At 33.3% G+C, this 23,988-nt stretch overlaps 5 protein-coding genes across 6 annotated transcripts; 2 read left to right on the top strand and 3 right to left on the bottom strand.

The window, feature by feature from the left end:
* LOC123195524 (thioredoxin M-type, chloroplastic-like) lies at positions 1-5,417 on the bottom strand. Of its 2 annotated transcripts, XM_044609286.1 has the most exons (3): positions 5,097-5,238; positions 4,940-4,988; positions 1-495 (listed from the first exon to the last, which is right to left on the bottom strand). In XM_044609286.1, the coding sequence occupies exon 3, from the start codon at positions 395-397 to the stop codon at positions 182-184; it is 216 nt and encodes a 71-aa protein (XP_044465221.1). In that variant the 5' UTR covers positions 398-495; positions 4,940-4,988; positions 5,097-5,238; the 3' UTR covers positions 1-181. The 2 variants fall into 2 exon arrangements, with proteins under 2 accessions (XP_044465221.1, XP_044465220.1); XM_044609285.1 differs by lacking the exon at positions 4,940-4,988 and having other exon boundaries at positions 5,097-5,417.
* A 1,249-nt stretch (positions 5,418-6,666) lies between these two features.
* LOC123196479 lies at positions 6,667-9,151 on the top strand. The gene is made up of 7 exons (XM_044610531.1): positions 6,667-7,106; positions 7,411-7,551; positions 7,723-7,815; positions 7,892-8,018; positions 8,285-8,391; positions 8,852-8,932; positions 9,065-9,151. The coding sequence occupies exons 1-7, from the start codon at positions 6,774-6,776 to the stop codon at positions 9,149-9,151; spliced, it is 969 nt and encodes a 322-aa protein (XP_044466466.1). The 5' UTR covers positions 6,667-6,773.
* A 1,006-nt stretch (positions 9,152-10,157) lies between these two features.
* LOC123196480 (GPI-anchored protein LLG1-like) lies at positions 10,158-11,758 on the top strand. The gene is made up of 3 exons (XM_044610532.1): positions 10,158-10,300; positions 10,390-10,446; positions 11,229-11,758. Exons 1-3 carry the CDS (start codon positions 10,219-10,221, stop codon positions 11,582-11,584), a joined length of 495 nt encoding a protein of 164 aa, XP_044466467.1. The 5' UTR covers positions 10,158-10,218; the 3' UTR covers positions 11,585-11,758.
* A 1,481-nt stretch (positions 11,759-13,239) lies between these two features.
* LOC123196481 lies at positions 13,240-14,453 on the bottom strand. The gene is made up of 2 exons (XM_044610533.1): positions 14,255-14,453; positions 13,240-13,652 (listed from the first exon to the last, which is right to left on the bottom strand). The coding sequence occupies exons 1-2, from the start codon at positions 14,369-14,371 to the stop codon at positions 13,530-13,532; spliced, it is 240 nt and encodes a 79-aa protein (XP_044466468.1). The 5' UTR covers positions 14,372-14,453; the 3' UTR covers positions 13,240-13,529.
* Positions 14,454-21,448: 6,995 nt separating this feature from the next.
* LOC123196478 (riboflavin synthase-like) lies at positions 21,449-22,511 on the bottom strand. The gene has a single exon (XM_044610530.1). It carries the CDS (start codon positions 22,414-22,416, stop codon positions 21,580-21,582), a length of 837 nt encoding a protein of 278 aa, XP_044466465.1. The 5' UTR covers positions 22,417-22,511; the 3' UTR covers positions 21,449-21,579.
* Between the last annotated feature and the right edge of the window lie 1,477 nt (positions 22,512-23,988).

Below are 23,988 nucleotides of genomic sequence, written 5' to 3'. Positions count from 1 at the left end.
TTAAAGATGTTAAAATCTGTGATGTATTAATTAATAAATGAAGAGCATACGTCATCAAAACAAGACTTTGGACAAATCAAGAGTCTGATGTTATACAGAAAGGCCAACTTTTCTTCCTGTTGACAGTTGTGAGGATACAAAAGAGCAAAAACATATGGCGATGACGTTATACTTTTCTTACCTACAAGAATTTCTCAATGCCTGCAGTTAAGGTGGATTTGGGCACGGCACCAATAACAGCGTCTTTCCTTTCACCATTAATGAAGGTTATGATGGTTGGGATGCTCCGGATTCCATATTGGGTAGCAACGGAAGGACTTTCATCAGTGTTCAACTTAAAGCACTTGAGCTTTCCAGCATACTGTTGTGCTAGTTCGCCAATAACTGGATGGATCATACGGCACGGTCCACACCATGGGGCCCAAAATTCAACTAGCACTGGTCCATCGGCCTTCAAAACTAGCGACTCCCATGTTGTATCATTCACTGTTGGAACTGCAATTTTGAAAGCCAATGAAAGAGGTTAATTGAACTGTCAAATAAAGAATGACAGGGGTTGTATCTGAAGTATTACCAGCTGGTGCAAACATTAACTCTTTCAAACAACACAAATTCTCAACCAGAAGTTGTCAGCATTCGGTAAGCGGGAATATTGAAATTTACTGATAGCACAAATCAAATTTTCAATTCATTGACAAGCTACAAGGCCTTAATGTATGTTTTCAGAGAGAGACAAATGAGCACAAGCCCAGAAAAAGAGAAATAACAAATTTGAGAGAAACTGTGATGTCCAGCTGATTATTTCTCCCGGCGAGACCTTGAGAGTTGCCAATGCTGTTAAACTTACACAAGAAATAGGAAAAAGTACTCAACCCACATAATTGCTAGAAAGTATTTCAAAAACCAACATACTCGTATTGCAAGTTTGCAAATGGCAGCTGCAACTAGGCTTTTTAAACTGATTGTTAAGCTGCTCTATGGTGGCCCAGGCTCTATAAAAGCATTTTCATGCTTGTTCATCAAGACAGCAAGCCAAGCTTTTAAACTCATTTGCTAGAAAGAACAATTTAGGCAAACAAACCGGATTTGATTTCTCTTGAGGATAATTGGTGCGCACTCTCTAAAAATCATCAACAAGTAACACCAATATGAATTAACCAAAGAGAAAGCTACATACACACACATAAGGCTAATAAGGAGGGATAAAACTTGAAATGACACTGCAGTTTTTTCATTTCATTTCTTCTCTTTTATAAAACATATACCCTAATATATACTTATACACCCTCAATTACAAATATAGCCTTACACATAATCTCTAACATCCCCGTTCAAACTAGAGCATACACACACACACACATCATGCTCAACTTGTTACAAATATAAAGTTACCTTTTTACCCACCAGGGGTTTATTAAAAATATCAGCTAATTGCTCTCTTGTTCTAACATGATTAGTAGTAATTGGTTTTTGTTCAAGTTACTCTCACACAAGATGAAATCCACTTTTATATGTTTTGTCCGCTCCTGAAATATTGGATTTTTAGCTATATGTATGGCTGCTTGGTTGTCACACCACATTTCCATAGTCCCTGGATCACCAACTCCAATTTCTTTAAGAAGATGTCTTGTCCATATAAGTTCACAAGTTGCTTGTGTCATAACTCAATACTTAGATTCTACACTTAATCTAGCTACAACGTTTTGTTTCTCACTCTTCTATGAAATAACGTTTCCTCCAACAAAAATATAAAATCTAGTCACAAAACGTGTAGACACAAATGATCCTACCCAAGCAACATCTAAGAATCCTTTTAGGCTTCTACTTTATTGTGACCATAATTACTGTAAAGAATCCCACGTCTAGGGCTCCTTTCAAGATATAAAAGGTAGAATCCCAATGAGATATCCAATGAGATGACATAAATTGACTCACTACACTCACCAAAAAAGTAATATCTAGGCAGGTTATTGCAAAAACTTCCCAACTCAACTATCCATCTATATTGCTTTATGTCAGCAAACATCTTTCCATCTTCAACATTCAATTTCACATTGGGAACCATAAGGGTGTCACAAGACTTGCCTCCAACTAAGTATGTTTCCGTGAACAAGTCTAACAAATATTTGTGTTGAGACAAGAAGATACCTTTCCTACTTTGAGAAATTGCAACTCTCAAAAAATACTTCAAATTGCCAAAATCTTTTGTGATGGAAGTCAAAAAGGTTTTCAAACTTTGAATGCCAACACTATCACTATCAGTGATTATAATATCATCAACATAGACAACTAGAAGGATGATGCTAAAACCAAATTGCTTATAAAAGACGAAATAATAATAAGCATTTCTATGTAAATCCAATTCAGTCACCACTTTACTAAACCTCTTAAACAAAGCACGAGGAGATTGTTTTAAAGCAGATAAAGATTTCCTAAACTTGCATACCTTTCCTGATCCCCTGAACAACAAACCTAGGAAGTTGCTCTATGTAAACTTTCTCAAGGGGTTTATCATATATAAAGACATTATTGACATCAAATTGGTGAAGAAGCCAACCTAATGTAGGTAGTGAGAGAAATAAACAATTGAACAAATATCACTTTAGCAACTAGAGAAAATGTCTCAGAGTAATCAACACCATAAGTTTGGGCATAACCCTTTGCAACTAAATAGACTTTCAAACAAGCCACAAACCCATCAAGATTCACTTTCACTACGAAAACACATTTTGCAACAAATGGCCTTTTTGTCACCAAGTAAATCAACTAGATCTAATGTATTGTTATGCTCGAAAGCTAACATCTTTTCTTCCATAGCCTTTTGCCACCCATCATGCATTAATGCTTTAGACAGAGAGTTGGGACTAGACATAGATTCTAGATTGGCAATCAAACACTTTGAAGCTGAAGACAAACAAAAATAAGAAACAAATGAGAAAATAGCATAAGACAAGAAATCTTACCTTTCCAAAGAGCAATTAAACGATATAGGTCAGAGATGAGGAAGCATGAGGATTTGGGTCCAAGGATAGGGTAGCTAGAAGAGGGAATGGATTAGGTACCACAGGCTATTGTTGAATCTGACAAGAGTATACTTGAGTAATAGGGAGGCAGAATGATGGAGAATAAGAAAATCATTTGTATATGTTTTAATAGAAGAAGATGGGATGAAAGAATTAACATGAAGTGGTTTCAAAGAATGACAAGTCAATAGAGACAAGATATTTACCCAGGTCAGAAGAAAAACAACAATAACCCTTTTGATATTGTGTATAACCCGAAAATATACATTTGAGGGATCTAAGGTCTAATTTATAAATATGATGCCTAACATCTTGAACAAAACAAGTACACCCATACACTTTTAGAGGAAAAGGAAATAGAGGTTGAGAAAGAAAAAGAATAGAATAAGGAATTTGACCACACAAAACAGAAGAAGGCATACGATTAATTAAATGACATGCAATAGAATTAGCATTTACCCAAAAATCTTTAGACACTTTCATCTGGAAGAAGGGTGTATCAATGATTTCTAACAAATGAAGATTTTTTCATTCAGCAACCCTATCTTGTTGAGTTGTATATCCTCATGATAACTGATAAATAATACACTAGATGGACAGAAAAAAGAATAAATGCACAGAAAAGTATTCTTTAACATTATCATTCCATACAATTTTAATAGAAAAAAGGTAAATTGATGATGTATTTCAACATAAAAAGTAAAAAACTTAAAGACTAACTCAAAACAATTTTTCATAAAATATAGCCAAGTTACACATGAAAAGTCATCAACAAAAGTACAAAATATCGATAACTAGATTAGATACAATAGGGCAAGGACATTAAACATCAGAATGTACTAAATCAACAGGAGCAGTAGCTTTTTTATTTATCCTAGGAAATAAGGCCCTTGATGGCGTTTTCCAAACTAACATCCCTCACATTTTAAGTGTGACTTAGACCCTAGACTAGGCCACAATTTCTTCAAAACAGGAAGAGGAGGATGCCCAAAGCAGCAATGCAACAAAGGAAAGGGGGTCAAGGCTGAATAAAAATAAAATATTATGGGGTCAATGAGAAAGTAATAAAAATCTAAGAGAGTTCAATATAAAATGTTAAAGGTTATATTAACATTTTACATATATTAATCTAAAAATTTTTCAAAGTCAAGGGGGGTCAACTGATCCACCCTTACCCTTCCTTGGTCCGCCACTACACACCCATAATTACATATATACCCTTACAGACACTCTCTAGCAAAACTTGAAATTACTTTTCATAAGTTGTTTACATTGATAAAGATAATTATTATTGCTATTATATTCACATAATTTGTGAATAACATATGTATTTTGGGTGACATGATAGACATTTTTGACAAAACAGACCATAAATGTTGAACCTAAACAAACTCAGCTGACAAGTTGACCTTTGCAAGCCCAAGTCCAGCTTGAGCACAGAAAATCGCTGGCCAAGATGTGGCTAGACTTAACTATGCTTAGATGCACCACCATTGTTACAACCTACTGATTACCCATATAAACAAGAAGAGTTATGAAGCAAGATGCTCAATTAATGAATCAACTCGACTAATTATGATTAGGGGAACAAGAAATTGTATAAACTTTCGGGTGAAAAAAATGAACTGCATTTTCAACAACCACGTGAAATTTCACAGTTAAATTTGTATCTTCTATATAACCCTCTTAACTTAAATTTCAAGTTTACTGAAAGCAGGAAGTATGCCATCGAAACAGGGCCAAAACAGAAATGACTGTCATAAGAAAACATGGTTACGAATAGTTGCAAATATGCAATTTGAAACATATGCATTTGAGATACTAGTTTGGTGTTTGAATTCAGGGAATATACACGCGACAAACCAATGACACCATAAAACAACATTTGAGTAAAAAGAAACAAATGCTTAAGCTACCTTATAATTGACCATGGGATGTCCACCTCTATCAATCTTTTCCAAGTGTCTGATAAATAACCACAGTTGTAAAGTAAACTAAATCCGGGAACTAAATGAAGCATGAAAGGTTAAACATTAAGAAAAGGACAATTTTTGAGAGAGACAAAGAACTAACTTTCAAGTGCACTATCTTGAGCTTCACAAACTATGCTTGTCTTATGTGGAGAAACCCTAGGAACCTTCGAACACAACGAAGCTGGCGGTGATTTCAAAGGCGCCTGCATCTTCAACCCTGTGAAACCCGGCAAAGATTTCAAGCGCTGGCCACTGGACAACGAAATTCCGGGCAGTGAATCAGTCATAGAAGGAGGGAACAAACTGGAGGGGGGAGAAGAAGCAGAGAGAACCATAGATTCAAGAAGAGCAGCCATTGTTGGAGTAAATGTGAGAAAATGGGGCTGTCTTAAACTTGTTAAAAGGCAAAGGTCAGATAAATGTTAAATTAAATTTTTAACTAAAATTATATAATAAAAAAATAATAATTATAAATTAAAAAAAAACAGTTAAAACAATTAACTTCTTGTTTAATAAAAAAAAAAGGTTAATTTTTTAACTCCAAATATGAAAACTCGTTTTGATATTGTTTGTGAGAGATGGCCGTTCTTGTTGATATTTATTCTCCTGATAGGCAAGCATGCACTAGTAACATACTTTAAAACAAATAGTATTCATCAAAGAATGATGGTCAAAATGTTTATTTCCACCCAAAGGTTGGGCTATTATGAAACTTTTATCTGTTAAGATTTAAAAATTTAAATATTTATCTGTTACGTGTTAAAATTAACAAAATTTATTAATTTTAAAGGTATAATTGTTATTTAATTAATAATATTTAAAAATAAAATAATATTTTATTTTATTTCCTTATCTAGAATTTTAATTTTTTTTTCTTTTAGAGTTTTCTTTTTTCCCTTCATTTATACTAATGATCAAAATCTAGTTGATAACTTAAATTTTTTATCTCTATCGATGATATCTCTCTTTGTCGTTTGAATTAAAATGAATAATCAAAGATTTGTTGTTTTTGTAAAATGAAAAAATCAAAGATTTTTTGTTTTTGATTTGATCTATAGTCTCTCTTTGTTGAACAAACCCGTCTTTATTTCATTTCGATTTGTTTGAAGACAAAAAGCTTCTCTAATGCTTGTTTAATTTCAGGAGAGAAAACATTGTTTCATATTGGATGACAAAGCTGATCTTCACTCAAGGGAGACACCAATCTGAAGGAAGATAGAGAGCTGGAGAGGGAGAAAGAGTGTTAGGAAGGAGAGAGAGCATCAGAGAAAATGAACGATGAAGATGTCAATAGAGAAAGTCACTAACAAAGAAGAAGGAAAAATAAAAGTCTAGGGGGAAAAGATAAGTTTACAAAACTTTGGATAGAAAAAATTATTAATTTTTTAAAATAAGATAGAAAAAAAGAGATAAAATTGTAGTTTTTTTAAATATTATCAATTAATTAATAATTACATTATTAAAACAACAAATTTGTTAACTCTAACAGTTGAAGATGAGTATTTAAATTTTTAAAATTTAATATGTGAGAATTTAATAATAGATCCAATTTTGAGAAGGGTATTTAAATTTTTAAAACTTAACAGACGAGAGGAACGATTAACTAAATTTGGGGGCCAGGAATGATTTAGGTGGCATCTGGTTTTAAGTGCCAAGTAAAAAGACGCAAAGGAACCCACAGCCAACTGCTTTGGTTTGGTTGGACCTCAGGACACCAGTTCATAGAATTGCAGACCAAATTAAAACACAGGCTGCAAACAAAAACCGATCAAAAACCATGCACCCATCTTCAACTATTACCATTAGTAGGGCTGTCAGTTTCATCTTCAAGTTCTCCCTCTCAATTCCATCTCTTTTACACTTTTCTACCAGAAACCTCATGAACTCTCCACCCAGAAGCCTTGTGGTGAGTGCTGCTTCTCGTTCTCCGCTACGAGAAACGTTTGTCCAGGACACTGGTGATAGCTTCATCACATTGCAGGAATGGCAGGGCTGGGGGACTGTGTCTCCAATTCCAGCTATGGTAAGCCAAATTATTGATGATTTGAAGTCTTTGGAGAAAAATATCAATGCCCAGATGAGCTTTGGTGGCAATGGTGGCAAACTCCAGGTATTTCATCCCTTTAAACTATCTTCTTCTTATTTGTTCATCAATTTAGTTGCTGAAGTGAATAACTGGAAGAAAGCAATTTGCATCTGTTTATTTTTCCGCTTATTTGGAGCTGAAACGATATAAATGATCGAGCAGTTTTTGTTCCATGTCACCACTTTTCTTGTCAGTCAATTGGTACATAAAGGGAATGACGGTGATATAACTGGAAAATTTCTCGTTACTTTCTTTTCTATTGACCTGAATTTTATCTCTACTTATACATGTTTACATTTTTATACTTATATTCTTTTGTAAATGTCAGGGAGAATTTAAGGTTCAAGAGGATAAGAAACACAGAGCAACATATCAGGCTTTAGGTGATTCTGAAAAGAAGCTTCAGTTTTTTGCATCTCGACTAATAGCATGCCGTCTACTTGGAAGTAGGGGTTACCTTTGCCAGAAGGTATATGTCTGTTTTTCTGAGAATTTTCAGTCTCACAGGTTATCATGTGCAGTTCCTGTTTCATTGAATGCTGGGCACTTTTGTCACAGTAACGGTCGCTACAATGAGCATGCCTTTATTATATTTACAATCTTTATTTTCCTGCTTATTATTCACTTTTTCAACTGGCAGTGCTGTCTTGCTATGGAAGATTGCATGTGTTCAAAAGTGAAGCCTTGCAATCTAAGGGATGGTATGCGATTTTGGGTGTATATGCATCCAAAGGTTGGTATTTTTTTTTTTTTGTCTGCCATTTTGCTTTTATGTTCACCTGGGTAATGAAACAATCAGTGTATGACAGGACTTTCTACGGCAGAACAATACCGGAAAGCTATTGTGGCAAGTATTTGGAGTTCAAGCAGCAACTTTGTGCCTCTTTGGCATTGCTGAAGACGAGGAAATCATGTGGAATGCATTTGAGTGTGCAGGTTTATCGATGTCTTTCTTTTAACAGTTGAAAGTTTCCAAAGACTGGTGGCACAAAAAATGTGTAATTAGGAACCATTTATGTAGATTCAATTCTCATTTGAGAGCATGTGAAACTACTTGCTTATATTCAGTTCTCCTAAGGGTCCTATTATGCTTATATTCAATCTTGGTATTCATAATTGAAACTTTTTCTGTAATTCTTAATGCTTCGGTAAGTGTACTTGCAAAACCACTACCCTTTGATTTTGTATTTCATCAATTTCAGGAAAAGACAAGGTTTGGTGTCTTTATCCTAACAAAAATGCAGTGACAGAGTCAGTGCAGGAGGCCTTTGGTCATAGATCTCCATTGAATATAGATTGCACACCCATGGTATCAGTCTTTACAAAGAAATACATTCTAATATCTCTTCTGTAAGTTATTATTAAAATTGTTAAATCACATGCGCATATTAGCCAAAACACCTTCCTCGTTTTCTTTTTCTTACACATAATAATTCGGTTCTTATGCATATCCCATCAAATAGATACATAACACGATGTTTATCGACTCTTTTTATTATCAACTGTTGTATAACGTTTAACTGCATACATGCTGTATATGACAATATAGATTTGGTTTGATAAACATCAGTTTGATGTTTTCCTGTGAGGTTATGTACCATTTTCTCACAAACACTGTTGCTCGAACCATGTCTATACTACCTCCATTATGGATCTTACATCTTTCCACTTCGGTTTGAACTTAATTTACATTGTTCTTGGTGCCTAATTAATGTCTTATTCTGTTTCCTTAATTAGGTTGTAATTCTCATTTTGGTTTGACCGTACAGACTGCTAGAGATAGAACTTTGAATTTTGCTTTGATTGATGGTACATGGAGCAACTCTGCTGCAATGTTCAGTCGTTTAAAGGTCATCCATAGTAACTATACACTCAAATTCTTGTGGATATCTGCTCATCAGTTTCTAAAAGAAAATGATATCATGTCAAAATTGTGGGTAGTTGTTTCATAAATTGATTGCAATAAGCATGTTTATATGCAGGAGCAAGCCAAGTCAGTGTGGGGGGAGGAAAGTTTTCCATGCATAACTCTAACCATGGGCGCATTTGCAATGCACAAACTTCGGTAAGATGTGAAGCATGTTTGTCAAGTCTTATGCTGTGACTCATATTGATAGCTTTGTTTTGTTTGCAATCGGACTCAGTTCCCCATTCTGTTAAGTACTAACAATTATCTATAACATTATGAGTGGAGGCCTCAACCTTCCCGGGATCGTACCTGTACTGCAGCAGCAGCCATAGGCCTTCTTTCTGAGCTGAAACTCCTCCCTGAGTTCAGTTCACATGGGTTGGATGAACAGGCCGATGCACTGGAGGATGCATTGGTGGTTTTGTTAGAGGCGCTGACAACTCGAAGGCTTCAAATGGGCAGGTTGATCACTCGTAAACTAAGACATAACAGGAACATCTTCTAGCCAGCAAACCGGTGATACTAAATTCCCCAAGTGACAATAAAAAAAGCACAAACCAAACCCCACGCACAGCCATTAATCTCATGTGTAACGCATGTTAGACTAACAATGTTTTCAAAGTTTTAATCTAATCAGTTGATGACTCAAGAAAGAGATGTCATCTCTTTTGTTGTATCAAATATTTTATTGATGAAAGGTTAATGGTTGAGTTGCTGGTGGGTTGCATTCAGAAATCCATTTGTCATCCCAATAAATCTTTTTTCTCTACATATTCTAACATATGTATTAAAAAATGAAAAAAGAAGATTTTAGGTAAACAAGTAGTGTGAATAGCACTTCCCATTAAATCCTATTTAATTATTGCGGTCGAAATGGCAGTCATGAAACAGTTGACAAGAATCCAATATCACCAAAGTTGACCAAATAAAATTAAAAAAAGAAAGATGATTAGAATAATATACTGAATGCAAAATCAAATTAATTTGTTATATTTTCAGGTATAACAAAGTTGATGAAATGGACGGTAGCGCCTTGTCTGTTGCCTACATTCCTGCAATATTTTCCTCGCCGCGACACAATCACTTCTAAAGTAAGTAAATGAGGCTACAATAGAGGAAAATCCCATAGCAAGCTCGTAATATTTTGATATAATTAAAAAAACAAAGAGGGAGGGTGAAACTGGGGATCATTATATTCACTATTGATCTCCCAAAAAGATAAACAAAATGAGGTTTAATCTTTGCGCACATTTCCTTCTCTTCTTTCTTTTTGCTCAATCTTATGCTTCTTCTTCTTCTTTCATTGCAGGTAACTATTTTTTTTTTCCTTTTTTTGGAATTGAAACCCATTTTTCTACAATTAGTTGATGAGTTATTTGGTAATAATGGTTGATGCAGACAATGTCTTTCTATCTCAGAGAAATACTGGCCGTGCCCTTCTTCAAGCTAAAGCAAGTATGCTATTTTATTCAACTTTTATTAATAGAATGTAAAAGGGTCATGCTATGTATACAAACTATTCATATCTTACAACTTGACATAACAACATTGTATGTTTCACAAGTCCATTTTAATTTAATTATCTTTAATTCAAACTCAAATAATCATCTTAAATAAAGTTTGTGTTACAAGTATGTACATGAAATATTACTCAATGTAAAATTTGCTCCAAAATGCATTATTAATTTAAAAATTGTCGAGTAGAAATATTGGAACATAACTGTGATCTTACCCAAATGTTACTTTCTTGTTACAAAATCTTTTTTTTTTTTTCTCACAATTGAATGTTTTTGTTGTTTGCCAAGGATAGTTGAGTCTGCTTTGTGTTCTTTTGGATCATAAAGAAGAGGGTAGAGTCTTTGTAGAATATGCAGAGAAAGTGCTGTCTAACCTTTATCATGGCTTTGAAATTGAGCAATACTATGCGTACATATTTTTTATTTTACAAATGGGTATATAAATGATATGTAATCATGTGATTGTAAATTACTTTACCCTTAATTTAAAATCATTTAATTGTATAATAACATATTATCTGTTTATTTATTTGTGTGCTTAAAAGCGTATATATCTAGTTTTATTATTTGAAATTATCTGGAGTGATGATGGGTTTGGTGGAATTCATAGGTATAGGTTTGAAATTATATTGAACACAAATTTCTGAAAATCTTGTTAAATGATTGATTTTGTTGTGATAGAATGGTATGATGATGTGTTGTTCTGTTGATGATCCGTAGCATGTCCTGTAAATTTTGAGGAAAAGAACTACACCATCCTTACAAGCAAGTGCAAAGGACCAGACTACCCAGCTGAGACATGTTGCGATGCTCTTAAGGAGTTTTGTTGCCCTTTTGCTGATAAAATTAATGACATGAAAACTGATTGCGCTGCAACCATGTTCAGCTACATAAATCTCAAGGGAAAATTCCCACCGGGTCTTTTCTCCAGCAAATGTCGTGAAGGGAAATACGGTCTCACCTGCACAACTCCGCCACCTCCTCCGAAAACATCAGCAAGTCATGCAGCAGCTACTCACTCCAAATTTTTCATGGTCACATCTGCCTTCCTGGGGTTGTTTCTCTTGATGCACTGAATGATGAAAGGTGAAAAACCACTACACAAACAAATTCCTTTTCATTTATTGATTTTTCTCTGCTCCTCAAATATGACTTCCTCAGGAACACATTTTCAAATCATGTGTTCACCAAATTGTACCAATTGGATAATTCATGCTACTGAATAATACCATATGACAAATGTATTTATCTATTTTTTTGTGCTTAGTTACATCCATTCCTGTAGCAGCTATAGAAATTATAAAAAAAATTTCCCCACAGCTCCCTTGTATAAATTTTGTCAACTTTGGCATGCCTTTTGGTTCATGTGATTGTCCATATGTGAGATCATATCCTTGAATAATTCTTGGATGTGTATGGCAAATTGAGTAAATATCTCTGAAGATATTCTAGTGGATAATATTTTTCTGCATTGTCAAACTGCATGAAAACATGGGAATCCAATTCCTATTCTTTGCAAACTTCTCGATGGCTGCGAGCCAGAGGATAGGTGACAAGACGCTTTATTTTATAAATTTATAGACTGCTTTTCCAGGCTTAAAGCTTGAAAAAGGAATAGAAAAAAGAAAAGCATTACTGGTTTTTTCTGTAATGAGCCGTCTGCTTATCTATCAATGTCTTTCTTAAATACATTTCATCAGTTGGCCTGTCATGTTATATATTAAGCTTTGAAACCATATGCTCCAACATCATCTCTCAGAAATAACAGGGCACCTAATTGTTGATCAATTATATCGTTTGTTAAAGATTTGTACACTAAATTATTTCTCTACATTACCATAGGAAGGACCACTGACGACACTGACAAATTTCAAAGAAATAGACCTTCTGGGCACATAAAATAAGTAGAAAAAAATACTTAAAAAATTTCCATAAAAGTGCTTCCACTATGATTCACTGTCACCAAATAATCATCCATGATTAGAATTAATCAAGTAGACTATGGTGCATATGAGCAAGACCGGGGCCAGCATTTTCCTCTGAGTACTCTGTTTTCTTATCGTGCAAAAAAGGCATGCTTTGTATAAAAGTGACTAAGAAATGTTAGCAAGAGAACTAGGAAGTTCCATTACTGATGTGATAATATCAACATCACAATCAACTATAAAGACAACAACGATAAAGGCTCAGTCAAGTCAGACTGTCAACAATTATAGAAACAATAATAAATTCTTACATCCTTTTCTTTTCTCGTAGCATCACAAGTTGAGGTAAGTTGGGAATCTTTAACTGCAAATGGGAAGAAAGAATGCTCACTGAATCAGCTGCTGATGCATACCTACATGCACATCCACTGACCGGTCAGCAAAGTGATTATGCTGAAAGGCTTATTCTTCACCATCCAGACCCTGATTTGTTTAAAGTTAGTTCAGCAGCAATGTAAATTTGCAGCTATACTGTTGATAAACAATCTAAAGCCAGTCAATATTTCTGAGGCAGTGGCAATTCCAGGGTATGTACCACTACATATTGTCGGATTTGATTTGAAATCCACTGTGTTTTTCTAGTTCAAGAACAGAATATCTATGAAGCAGGAGTCGTCTTTGACTCAACTGGGCGATATAATATAAACATTTCATTAATAGGCAAACATGATTTGCACCCCAAATTTGACATCCCATTTACAAGAAATCAAAATTTGTGAAGTGGACTAGTTCCAACTACAAACTCATTGATTCAACTTGGATACTATTAAATAAGATTATGATGTTCTCATTGAGATCAAAATTATAAATCAGTTATACACATCATAACTCTAAAAAGCCAAAAAAAAAATTATACACAAGTAGAAGATAGACCTGAACAAGTAAAAGGGAACTGCCCAAGAGGGCAATATGGGGTAAAACTACTATTACAGAACCTGCAGAGTTACAGTTCTTTTTTTTCTCATTAGGAATCCTTGGGGTAAAAGGAATCCTTTGTTCTCATTAAAAACTAGAAGAACAAATCAGGAATCCTTGTTTATCTGTGAGCGGTGACCAGAGTTTCAATGAACCTCAAGCCATCAAATCTTGGAGCAAATTTTTCAGTTGATGGTGACCTTTTCATCGATGAATTCTCATGATCTTTCTTTGATGAAACATCCTGTCAATAGAATTAATCAAGATTAAAACACACATCAAACCAAGTCTAACACAAATTAAGAAGTTCAGATAAATTAGTAATACCCAAAGGATTAATTTGAAATTTCAAGAACTAGCACGCAAGAAGACACTTGGCGCAAGATTTGACAACCCATTTAATTTTTCAGGAGACAAACCAGGGTAAAAAATCATGTGGCTGCGAAGAGAAGAAAGGAAAAGAAAGCAAAGGGGTATTATAACATTAACAACGACCGCTTTTCCCAGAAAAACAACAACTTTCAAGCAAAACCTCAATTTTATGGAAACAACTTTCAAGGCAATCAATTAGTGAAAATGAAATAATACACTTGGCAGAAAATTAAAACGTGATAGATTTTCCGATTGGATGCAAGCAATTATAAGACGAAAAGAAACAACACCGTGATTCTAGACTATTATAACAACCAAACAGTCAATTCTCAAATAGTCTCTAACGATTTTTCTAGGTAACCAAACAGTTTTTTCTTTTTTTCGGCGAAAGAAGAAGAAAACAGAGAAAAGAATAAAGGGGGGAAAATTCAGACACAAAGAATAGAGGAAGCAAAGAGAGGATTGCAGATTCACCTCATAAGAAGCTTGAAAATTGGAATTGCAAACGAAGTTTGTGGAAGAAGCAGAGATAGCTGAAGCAGAAGCAGAAGCTGCGGCGACTGAGGCAGCGAAGAGACCAGATTTCTTCATGGTGGGGATGAGAAGTTAATTTCAGAAAATCTGGGGTGGGCGTTTTTCTTGGAAAAGATAGACAAAGTATGGGAAAATGAGATGTTTGACGGCAAATTTATAGGGCTGGCTTGCGTTAGTTAGAGGTAATTTCGAACACTTAACGCGGCAACCACCACGCCTTTGTTCCACTATTGAATTTACATTTTTACCATGATAATTTTATTTTCCAAATTTCCTTTTCCTTTTTTAAGGGTAATTTCGTAATATGATAATTAGAAAGTCAGTTTTCTGGGCACATTGATGTTGATATATTCGAGATGAGTTGCTGAGAAGGGCTCGTTGATAGGCTGATTTTTTCTATTGGTAGTCAATTATTGGTGTACACGTGTATGGTTGAGATGAATCCACGCATGCGTAACATAATTCACAAGTTCTTAGATATTCAGAATGGGGCGAACGGAGTGGGTAATCCAAAAAACAATTCATCAATTATCCTGCACATTCTCAATTAGCCCCTATTTGTCTAAGAATTACAAGACAGTCCTTCCCATTCAGATTAGGCCCATATTATAAAAAAATCCGTAATTAAAGTTTAATTAAATCGATATTAAAACCTTTTTATCAATCGTCAGCAATGAAGTGGATGATTTTGATTGATGGAAAACGAAACAAATGGGGACAACGATTGTTTCAAGTAAGATATAAAAATGAAGAAGACGGCAACAGAAGACACCGTTTTGACTGAAACATGGTGTCCTTAATGAAATTACCAATAAAAGAGGGGGCACAATCGTCTATTTATTCTTGTGTTTTGTGATTGCGACTATCATTAACCGACACAAACTGAAAATGCACTATACGGATCGCGACACGTGTGATACCAAGCGTTCTTGCCCACACATATTTTTGGTTAGGTGGTTGGTCACGGCTCAACTCAAAAACGCATGGAGCTGGGTAATTACATAGAGAAGACGCCAATTTTTTTAAAGGTGAAAGACGTGAAGAATTTGTCATTGCTGTTACTTATAATTTTCTTTCTTTTAATGGGCATTATGGGCAATATTTTATTATAAAAATTAAAAAATTATTTTAAAGATAAATTATTTAAAATATTATTAAATATAAATAATTATAATATTTAATAAAATTTTATAAATATAAATAATTATTATGTTTGATTAAAAATAACTAAAAAATATTAATAAATTATTTTTTAAAAATATATTAAGTATAATTAATTTAAAATATTTTTATATTACTTATTGTATTAATAAAAAATTAGGTTATTTGTATTTGAAAAAATTAATAAATAAAAATATAATTCTTTAATAATATTTTAATATTTAAAATGAAGATGACAATCGAATTATCATTTATATTATCTATTACATCACCATTAATAATAGAATATTATCATAATTTTTAATTATTGATAGACCAAAGAAATTAATATAAGTAATAAAATATATATTATTAAAAGAATTTTTATTGACTAGCAACCAAACGGCTCCTACGGTAATTTAATTATCACATCCACCTTAAGTATTAAAAAATTATCAAAGTAATCTTGATTTCAGTATAATTATATATTTATTTATTATTTTTTTGTGACAAAAATAACCTTATTTTTAATTAATATAAAAAATAAAAATATTTTAGAATAATTATATACAAAGGTATTTAAATAAAATAATATACTAGTGTCGAATTGTATTCGTGTCTCATTAATTTAGGTTTTAGATCAGAAATTTTCAACTCTAATTCGATTTGAATTAAAATTATATCAATTTTTTTAACTTTAATCAAACTCTTTAATGTTTGAGTTGCTCCAACACAACCTAAATTGATAAAAAATTGTTATTGTTTTTATTTTTTTAAGTATTTTAATTTCTTTACAAAATTATCCTACTAAAAATATATATTTAAATATTTAGATTAATTTAAATTACTTTTATGTTGATATTAATATTATCTAATTTAATTTTAAATTTTATCAAAATAAAGCAAAATAAATTTCCCATAGAAAACTTAACCTCAACTTTTTCTTTTTTAATTTAATTTTTAAGTGTCCACATTAGTCGAAAGAAAAAAAAAAGGATGTTGTAATACCGTGCACGGTCTGACTTTGTCAATCAGCAAACGTGCGGCAATTTCAAGTCCATATAAATCATCAGATTACAAATTAATATTTTTTTATGATAGACATAAAAAACATTTTAAATTGCTTACGAATGCAATAAGGAAAAGCATCGACGGCCGACAAACGCACATGATAATGTGAAATTTGGCGGTGGGCATATGACGTTGGCTGAAAGAGATCTCCTAGGACTAAACTGACATATTATCAAGGCCAAACAAAAACACATATTCCCACCAAAGGTTTACGGTAAGCATCAATTTATATCAATTAATTTTTAAAAATTTAAATATTTATTTATCGAATAAATTTTATTATTATTATTATTGATAAAATTATTATTTTAAAATTTTTCTTTATTATTTAGCCATTTACAGTTCATCCCCATAAATTTTTTTCTCACAATTGTCACCCCATATTTTTGTAACTTCCACATTTGCCTCTTCTCCATGCCTACTCTCTTTGGCGGTGGTCACACACATTCTCTTCTCTAGGTATTTTCAGTCGACTTCAGTCCAATTCTCATCTCTAGCAGTCTAGTTCATGTCTAGCAAAATCGTATGTGTCTTCACCTCTAGTTCTCCTCATCATTATGCATCTCTTCTCCTTTGGTTATTCTCGTCATTGCGTGTGTCTTCCTGTCTTACCCTCTAGTTCTCCCTGTCGTCTTCAGTCATTGTGTCTCTCGGTTGCTTGCAAAGGAGAACTCTTCATCTTCTTTTTCTTCGTTCTTTGTCTGAAAATCATTAGACAAAGAATGAAGAAGAAGAAGTTGAAGAGTTCTTAGATAGAGAAGAAGAAGAAGAAGAAGGCTAAGACCAAGACCGATCTGCTAGTGTGTGTCATCGGGAATGAAGAGAGTGTCAAAGAAAGAAGGTCGTCTGTGGAGGTAGAGAAAGGACGTCGACTGTTGGCTAGAAAGAGTACCAGAGAAAAGGAAAAAAAAAATATAAACCTTATAATTTTCAAAACTTTGGATAGAGAAAAATTATTAGTTTTTAAATTAAAAGAAGAAAATGAGATAAAATTTTAATTTTTTATATTTTTTTAAATAATAATTTTACTTTTAATTTTAACTAAAATTTTTAATAAAAATATAAATATTTGAATTTTAAAAAATTAATGGGTGAAACAGAGTTTAGACCAAACCTTGGGTGGGACTAAATCTTTTGGCCCTGTAATCAACCAATTCAGCAGACAAGGTTAATGGTACGTGGCTAATTTAGCGGGTTGCAACTGGCGTTACACATGTGATGTCAGCTGTACTTGGTGCCTTCGACAATTTTACGTGGAGGAGAAGAGTAAGTTTGACTGGCGTGTGCTGCGCCAATAAATTCTTGGGAGTGTAAGGTGAGGGTGCGTTTTCTTAAAGCAAAATAAAGTGATTTTGTTACAACTACTCTTCTGTAAGATTTGGGTACGATTCCTACAAATCGAACTGTCTGTTGTCAAAAGAATCTCTAGTTTGTTACAGTAAGAGTTCTTTGTAGTTCTGTGCCATAAATCCAGAATCCATAGTTGACGAGTAAGTTTAGCTTTTGGTCTCACCTATTGATGTGAGACACCAATCAGGCTCCTCAATTCAAGAACAAAACCAGGTTCATCTTGCCTACCTTTGTTTTTTTTTAAACCAAAAGGAATCTACCCATATCGGATAAACCTGAAATATAATAATCGAACCTACAACTAAATCATTTTGCCTATGTTCCTAGTAGAGTTAGATTATTAATCGTGATGTGAATTATTTAGATTCCCACATCTACCTTATTTATTATTAAGATAATTTTGATTTTATTTTTTAATAATAAATATATATTTATTTTCAATTGATATAACCAATAACATAAAGAATATTTTAAAATAATTATACAACAAACATTTGAGTATTCAACTAAATAAAATAATTATTTATACTTTTTTTTATTAAATATATCCAATAATCTTTTAAATGTTGTATCTTTTATCCAAATCAAATACACCGTTTAAGGCTTATCTAGAACAATCAAGGATCCAATAAAATGAAATGATTTTCTAACAAATATCATAAAAGAACACAAGGATCAAGCAATATATATATACATATATATGCACTTGTAATGGTGAAAGGGCTCAAATAAAAGAAGGATATATTTATAAAAAATGCGTATATCGGTATGTGGGATAATGGGCTAAGTGCTGTTTGAGTTGGAACATTAAGGAGAATTTTGACATATTATATGCCTAGAGCCTGGCCAAGCAAACGTTGTATCAGACATTTGTGATCAAAGTGTGACTGGCAAGTCACTCACATTTACTGAGAAAGTTTAGTAAATGGTAAACCTTATCGTCTCAAAAAGAAAAGGAAATGTACATATCTTGTTCAGAAAAGTGTTTGAGTCAGCTCCAAATGAAAAAGGGTTTAAATGTTGAATCTGATGTAAATGAAAACACTACATCAAATGGGCACCACAAGATAGCTAGCATCCACATCAAAGAGAAAGAGTTAATCAAGTTTGTAATAACAATTAAAAAAATTATCAATCTCCAAACCAGATACTACACATAAAACAACTCCAAACTCAGTATCTATATGTGTAACTACATGTAACCAGTTTCCATGCAGTACCTTTCAGTCTCAATGCTTTGGAACATGACATGTTAGGAGTATGTTTGTTCTTATGGCTGTGACCTATAACTCTTGTGGAACAACGGGAAGCTATGGTGGAAAAAAGTAGAGTAGTTGCAGTTTTGTAAAATGCAAATAGCAATTTATTGAAATAAGCTTTTGGATGTCTTTATTCGGATAACCAGAGCCTAAATATATAAGCATACAACCATGAAAAGGTTAGCAACTATCTTCTATTAACTGGGTTCTAACGGGAATATTATTACCAAAGAAATAGATAATTCTATGACCAGTTTCCTCAGCAAATCTGTTGGCCTTGACATGGACTCCATATTGTAACTTGACAATTAAACTGTTGTTAAAAAATTGTAAGAAGAATACAATAAGAGAAAAATTCCAACAAAATTTCTGAATCATTACTCAGTATGATTTCTTTTTGAAAAAGAAAACTGAAACTTCATGCACTCAATAGATTCACTCCAAAACCACAGCATCAAATTTTACACAAGCACATTTTCTGTCAGAATTCAGATGTTGCAGCAATTGGTCAAAATCCTAATCATTCTAAATCTAGTCCAGTTTTCACCAAAAAGACATCTACCAAACACGGTCCTCATGCTGATACAAGAAAATTGCAACCACAATCTCTTATGTGTTTTATTATATTCACAGGGCACATTTTTCTAAATCAGATATCCAACAACCAATCTCCAAACTTAAGGTTACTCAGAATTTCCAGTACATTCATGTTCTGCCCCGCTGCTATAAAGAATGATCTTTACCAAAGTGACTTTAGGACTCAATTTGGTTTTTCCCACATCATGTTAAGAGCCATGTTTGTTAGAATCAGAAATTATAATACAACATTCGATCCTTAATGAACAGGATAAAGATACTGGTAAAAGAAGGGCAACCATGATTGCTTGCCTTCATAATGATTATAGCTATCACACAAAATATAACAATGAAAAGAAATTGATGATTAATATGTGAAACAAGGAGTAATGACATAAGCCAAACTGCTTTTGAAGAGAACAGTTCTAACGAGAACAGTTTACTACTCACTGATATAAACTGAACTTTTACAGTTTCTCCTGCTAGACATGTAACACACATTTCTAGTTTTAAAAAAGGAATTAAAATTTAGGCGTTCTTCTCATGCATCTCATTTAATAAGAGACAAAAATGTAATCTTCATAGCCTCATCCTAAAGCTATTCTACTTGCTAAGAGAAAAAGCAGAGAACCAAAGTACCGCAAAGCTTGAGAAAGTTGGAACTTATCTTTGAAGAGCACAATTTATCAGGTTCAATGAACACAACAAGGAAAAGAGATCTTGAGAAAACATAAGCAATCATGCAATTAATTGACAGTAACAAGCATTTTCATCATAGTTCTGTTTTCCTATTAGATCATTTCCCCTAGTTATGTGTTAAAGCATGCTAAAGTATGCTCCTACTGAACCTGTCAAAGTCTTGCCCAAAAGCCGACTCAACAAAGGTTTGATACTTTTAAGTTATGACTCAGGATCTAGTACACAAATCTTGTTTCAACATATATTATGACCCGCAATCAAATTCATGAATGTTGTCTCATCATATATTATGACTCAGGATCAAGCACTTGAAATCTTGTTTCATCATATATCACGTATTAGGATCAAGTACTTGTTATCTTGTTTCATCATTTATTACAAAAACATATACTTCATAATGTACACACATACCCAGACATAACATACGCAGAAGATCTTTATGTATAAAATTTAGCAACCATCAAATAAGTGGCTTTATTGAATCACTAAATCTTCCAAATGCCACCCGATTTCAACTAGGAACTTAAACACAATTATGTTTCTCGTTTAAAAAAAAAAACAAAAAACAAGACCAGCCTAGTTAATGACCAGTGAGCATGATACGAACCTTAGGAGAACCACACCTCAAAAGCTAACTATTGAGATGGGAGAGCCCAAAGCCATATAAACCCCACACTAGTTACCTATACTTTCCAATGTGGGATCCAAGTCTCATACCTTACACTTGGGATCTTAACATACCACCACGCTCTGCAGCCCTAACGCCCACGCGGGCTGGCTATGCACTAGCTCCTTGCTAGCCCCGGGCGAACACTGCAATACCGGCGTAACCACCCGCGCCGCACGATTGCAACTGAGAGACATGGTGATGGCTCTGATGCCAAATGATACAAACCTTAGGAGAACCACACCTCAAAAGCTAGCTATTGAGATGGGAGAGCCTAAGACCATATAAACCCCACACTAGTTGCCCATACTTTCCAATGTGGGATCCAAGTCTCATACCTTGCACTTGGGATCTTAACAGAGCACTAGCAAATTGGAATAACAACATTCAATGACCATTTTCTTATTCAAAGTTCGCAATCACCAAAATTAAACATATAACTATTTTTGAAAAGGCAAACAACAATGGAGAAACATAAACCACAATTAAGAACCTTTTAATTATCATGAACCCTTGACAGAGTCCACAAACCCACTACTGAGCAGCCTCTCAACATACTTACCCAATATATCCACCTCCAAGTTCACTTTTTGCCCAACTTTCTTCAAAGAAATAACCACTTTCTGCTGAGTATATTCCACAAGCATAAAATTAAAACAATCTTCATCATCAAACACGTCCACAACGGTCAAACTAGTACCATCCACAGCTATAAATCCTTTGGGCACAACATACCTTAACAAACTTTTAGCTGTCTTCACCTTAATCCACAAAGAGTCTCCCTCTGGCTTCATTTCCACGATCTCCCCGGTACCATCCACGTGTCCCTGCACGAAATGACCGCCCATTCTGGTAGTGGGCTGTAGAGCCCGCTCCAAATTCACCAACGAGCCGGGTTGTAATTCAATCAAAGAAGTCTTTCTCAAAGTCTCCGGGGACAATCCAACAGTGAAGTCTTCCAATTGGGTATCGAATTCTGTCACCGTTAGACAGGTGCCGTTAACGGCAATGCTGTCACCGAGATGAACGTCTTGTAGAACGGTTTTCGCGTGTATTTTCATATCGAAGCCGCCGTCATCGGAAACGCCCAGGTGCTTGACCTCGCCCATTTCTTCAACGATGCCGGTGAAAAGGAAGCGAATAGTTGAGGTTCTGGGCTTGGCATTGGGATGGGACTTAGGAAACGAGGTGGAGAAAGAAAGAGAATTGGGTTTCAAAATTGGTGTGAATTTGAGGAAAGCTTTTGATGGGGTCGTTAAGAGGTTGAAGATTTTTATGGTAGGAGTAGCGGAGGGTTTTGGGATTTTGGAGACTGAATTGAGAGAGAAGGTGATTGCCATTTTTTTTTTCTTGGTTTCAAATTTCGGACAAAAACCCAAATCTCCCGAAGGCAATTTGAAGAACAGGCTTAAATACTAGAGCGGAACAACGTTGTACAGTACTCCAAGCATCATTGACTTGCGCTGGTTATTGTGAAAAAATAAAATATAAAAAATATTTTTTTTAATAAAAGATAAATTCAGAGAAAAGATAAATTATATAAAAAAATATATAATAATCTTGTTTATAAAAATAATTGATATGTTATTATATAATTAAATATTATTTTATTTTTAATTTAAAATTATTTAATAACATAATAATTTATTATCTATATATCTAAATTATATATAAAAATATATATAAACAATGTATTTGTAATACGTAAATTGAAGTAAATTAGGTGGATGGTTAGATTTTATCTTCTTAAATCTTAAATAAGATTTTTGAAATTAGGTTTTACAAAAGTCCAAAATATATGTTTCAACAACCATAAAATTATATATATAAAAATAATATATTATCTCTAATTTATCATGTGATAAATGTTATCTTATCTCTAATTTAAAACTATTTAATCATATAATAATATATTATTTTTTGTATATAAAATTATATATTATTTATATATATGATATTATTTTTTTACATTTTTTATAAATTTTAAAAGTAATTGTTTGTAATTAAAAAAAAAATTTAATGTTTGAACTCGACTACCATAGCACAAGCTCAAGTTAACCGAGGGAGAAAGTGATTGCCAATTTTTTAAATTTTTGAAAGGCCGAAATGACTATTTTCCATCCAAGATTTGGTGCAAATCTAACTTCCAACTTATTAATTATTAAAAATTTAAATATTCAATCATATATTAAATTTTACTATTATTGTCAGAGGTAAAATTATTATTTAACAAAAATATTTAAAAAATAAAAATTGATCCATTTCCACCCTCAAGTTTAAAAATTAAAAAATTTCCCCACCAAAAGTTTGGAAAACTTCATTCCCCCTTAGGCTTTTTTTAGCACACTGTTAGCAACTGGAGAAGGCGGTGACAACGGTGTTCTCCTTCTCTTCTAGCTTCTCTCTTAGTCACGCTCCATTTTCGACCTTTGTCGATCGATAAAAACAAATCGTTCATCTCGCAACGAAGACATTATTCGTTTTTTTCAAAGATAAAGTCGATGCATAGTCGTCATCTCTCAAATGATGACAACACATCATTTTCATCTTCGATGAAGAGGTTTAATCTTCATCGACTGCTTTTCTAAGTCGGTGATGGTCGAGAATAAAACGGGAGAGAGAGAGAGAATGAGGTCATTGTAGCCATCGAACATTGGCAATGGTGGCTAGAAAAACCTTAGGGAGAATATTCATTTTTCAAATTTTGGATAGAGTTATTATTAGATTTTTAAACCTAGAGAGGAAATATGATAAATTTTTTATTTTTAAATATTTTTGTTAAATAATAATTTTATCTTTGAGTGTAACAGTGAAATTTAATAGAGAAATAAATATTTAAATTTTTGATAATTAAAAATAAAAAGTTAAATTTACACCCGACCTTAGCTCGGAAATAATCCTTTTGCCTTTCT

Source organism: Mangifera indica, chromosome 14, assembly GCF_011075055.1.
Source record: "Mangifera indica cultivar Alphonso chromosome 14, CATAS_Mindica_2.1, whole genome shotgun sequence".
Lineage (NCBI taxonomy): Eukaryota > Viridiplantae > Streptophyta > Magnoliopsida > Sapindales > Anacardiaceae > Mangifera > Mangifera indica.
Note: the sequence above shows the minus strand (reverse complement) of the source record. Positions and strands in the feature narration are given on the sequence as shown.

Coding starts and splice junctions, on each gene's coding strand:
- LOC123196480 (XM_044610532.1), top strand. CDS start 10,219: ATGAGGTTTAATCTTTGCGCACATTTCCTTCTCTTCTTTCTTTTTGCT. Junction 10,301..10,389: donor TTCTTCTTCTTTCATTGCAG/GTAACTATTTTT, acceptor TGGTTGATGCAG/ACAATGTCTTTCTATCTCAG. Junction 10,447..11,228: donor CCTTCTTCAAGCTAAAGCAA/GTATGCTATTTT, acceptor GATGATCCGTAG/CATGTCCTGTAAATTTTGAG.
- LOC123196481 (XM_044610533.1), bottom strand. CDS start 14,371: ATGAAGAAATCTGGTCTCTTCGCTGCCTCAGTCGCCGCAGCTTCTGCT. Junction 13,653..14,254: donor ATTTTCAAGCTTCTTATGAG/GTGAATCTGCAA, acceptor TTCTATTGACAG/GATGTTTCATCAAAGAAAGA.
- LOC123195524 (XM_044609285.1), bottom strand. CDS start 5,352: ATGGCTGCTCTTCTTGAATCTATGGTTCTCTCTGCTTCTTCTCCCCCC. Junction 496..5,096: donor TCAAGATAGTGCACTTGAAA/GTTAGTTCTTTG, acceptor TCAAAATTGCAG/TTCCAACAGTGAATGATACA.
- LOC123196478 (XM_044610530.1), bottom strand. CDS start 22,416: ATGGCAATCACCTTCTCTCTCAATTCAGTCTCCAAAATCCCAAAACCC.
- LOC123196479 (XM_044610531.1), top strand. CDS start 6,774: ATGCACCCATCTTCAACTATTACCATTAGTAGGGCTGTCAGTTTCATC. Junction 7,107..7,410: donor GCAATGGTGGCAAACTCCAG/GTATTTCATCCC, acceptor TGTAAATGTCAG/GGAGAATTTAAGGTTCAAGA. Junction 8,392..8,851: donor ATATAGATTGCACACCCATG/GTATCAGTCTTT, acceptor TTGACCGTACAG/ACTGCTAGAGATAGAACTTT.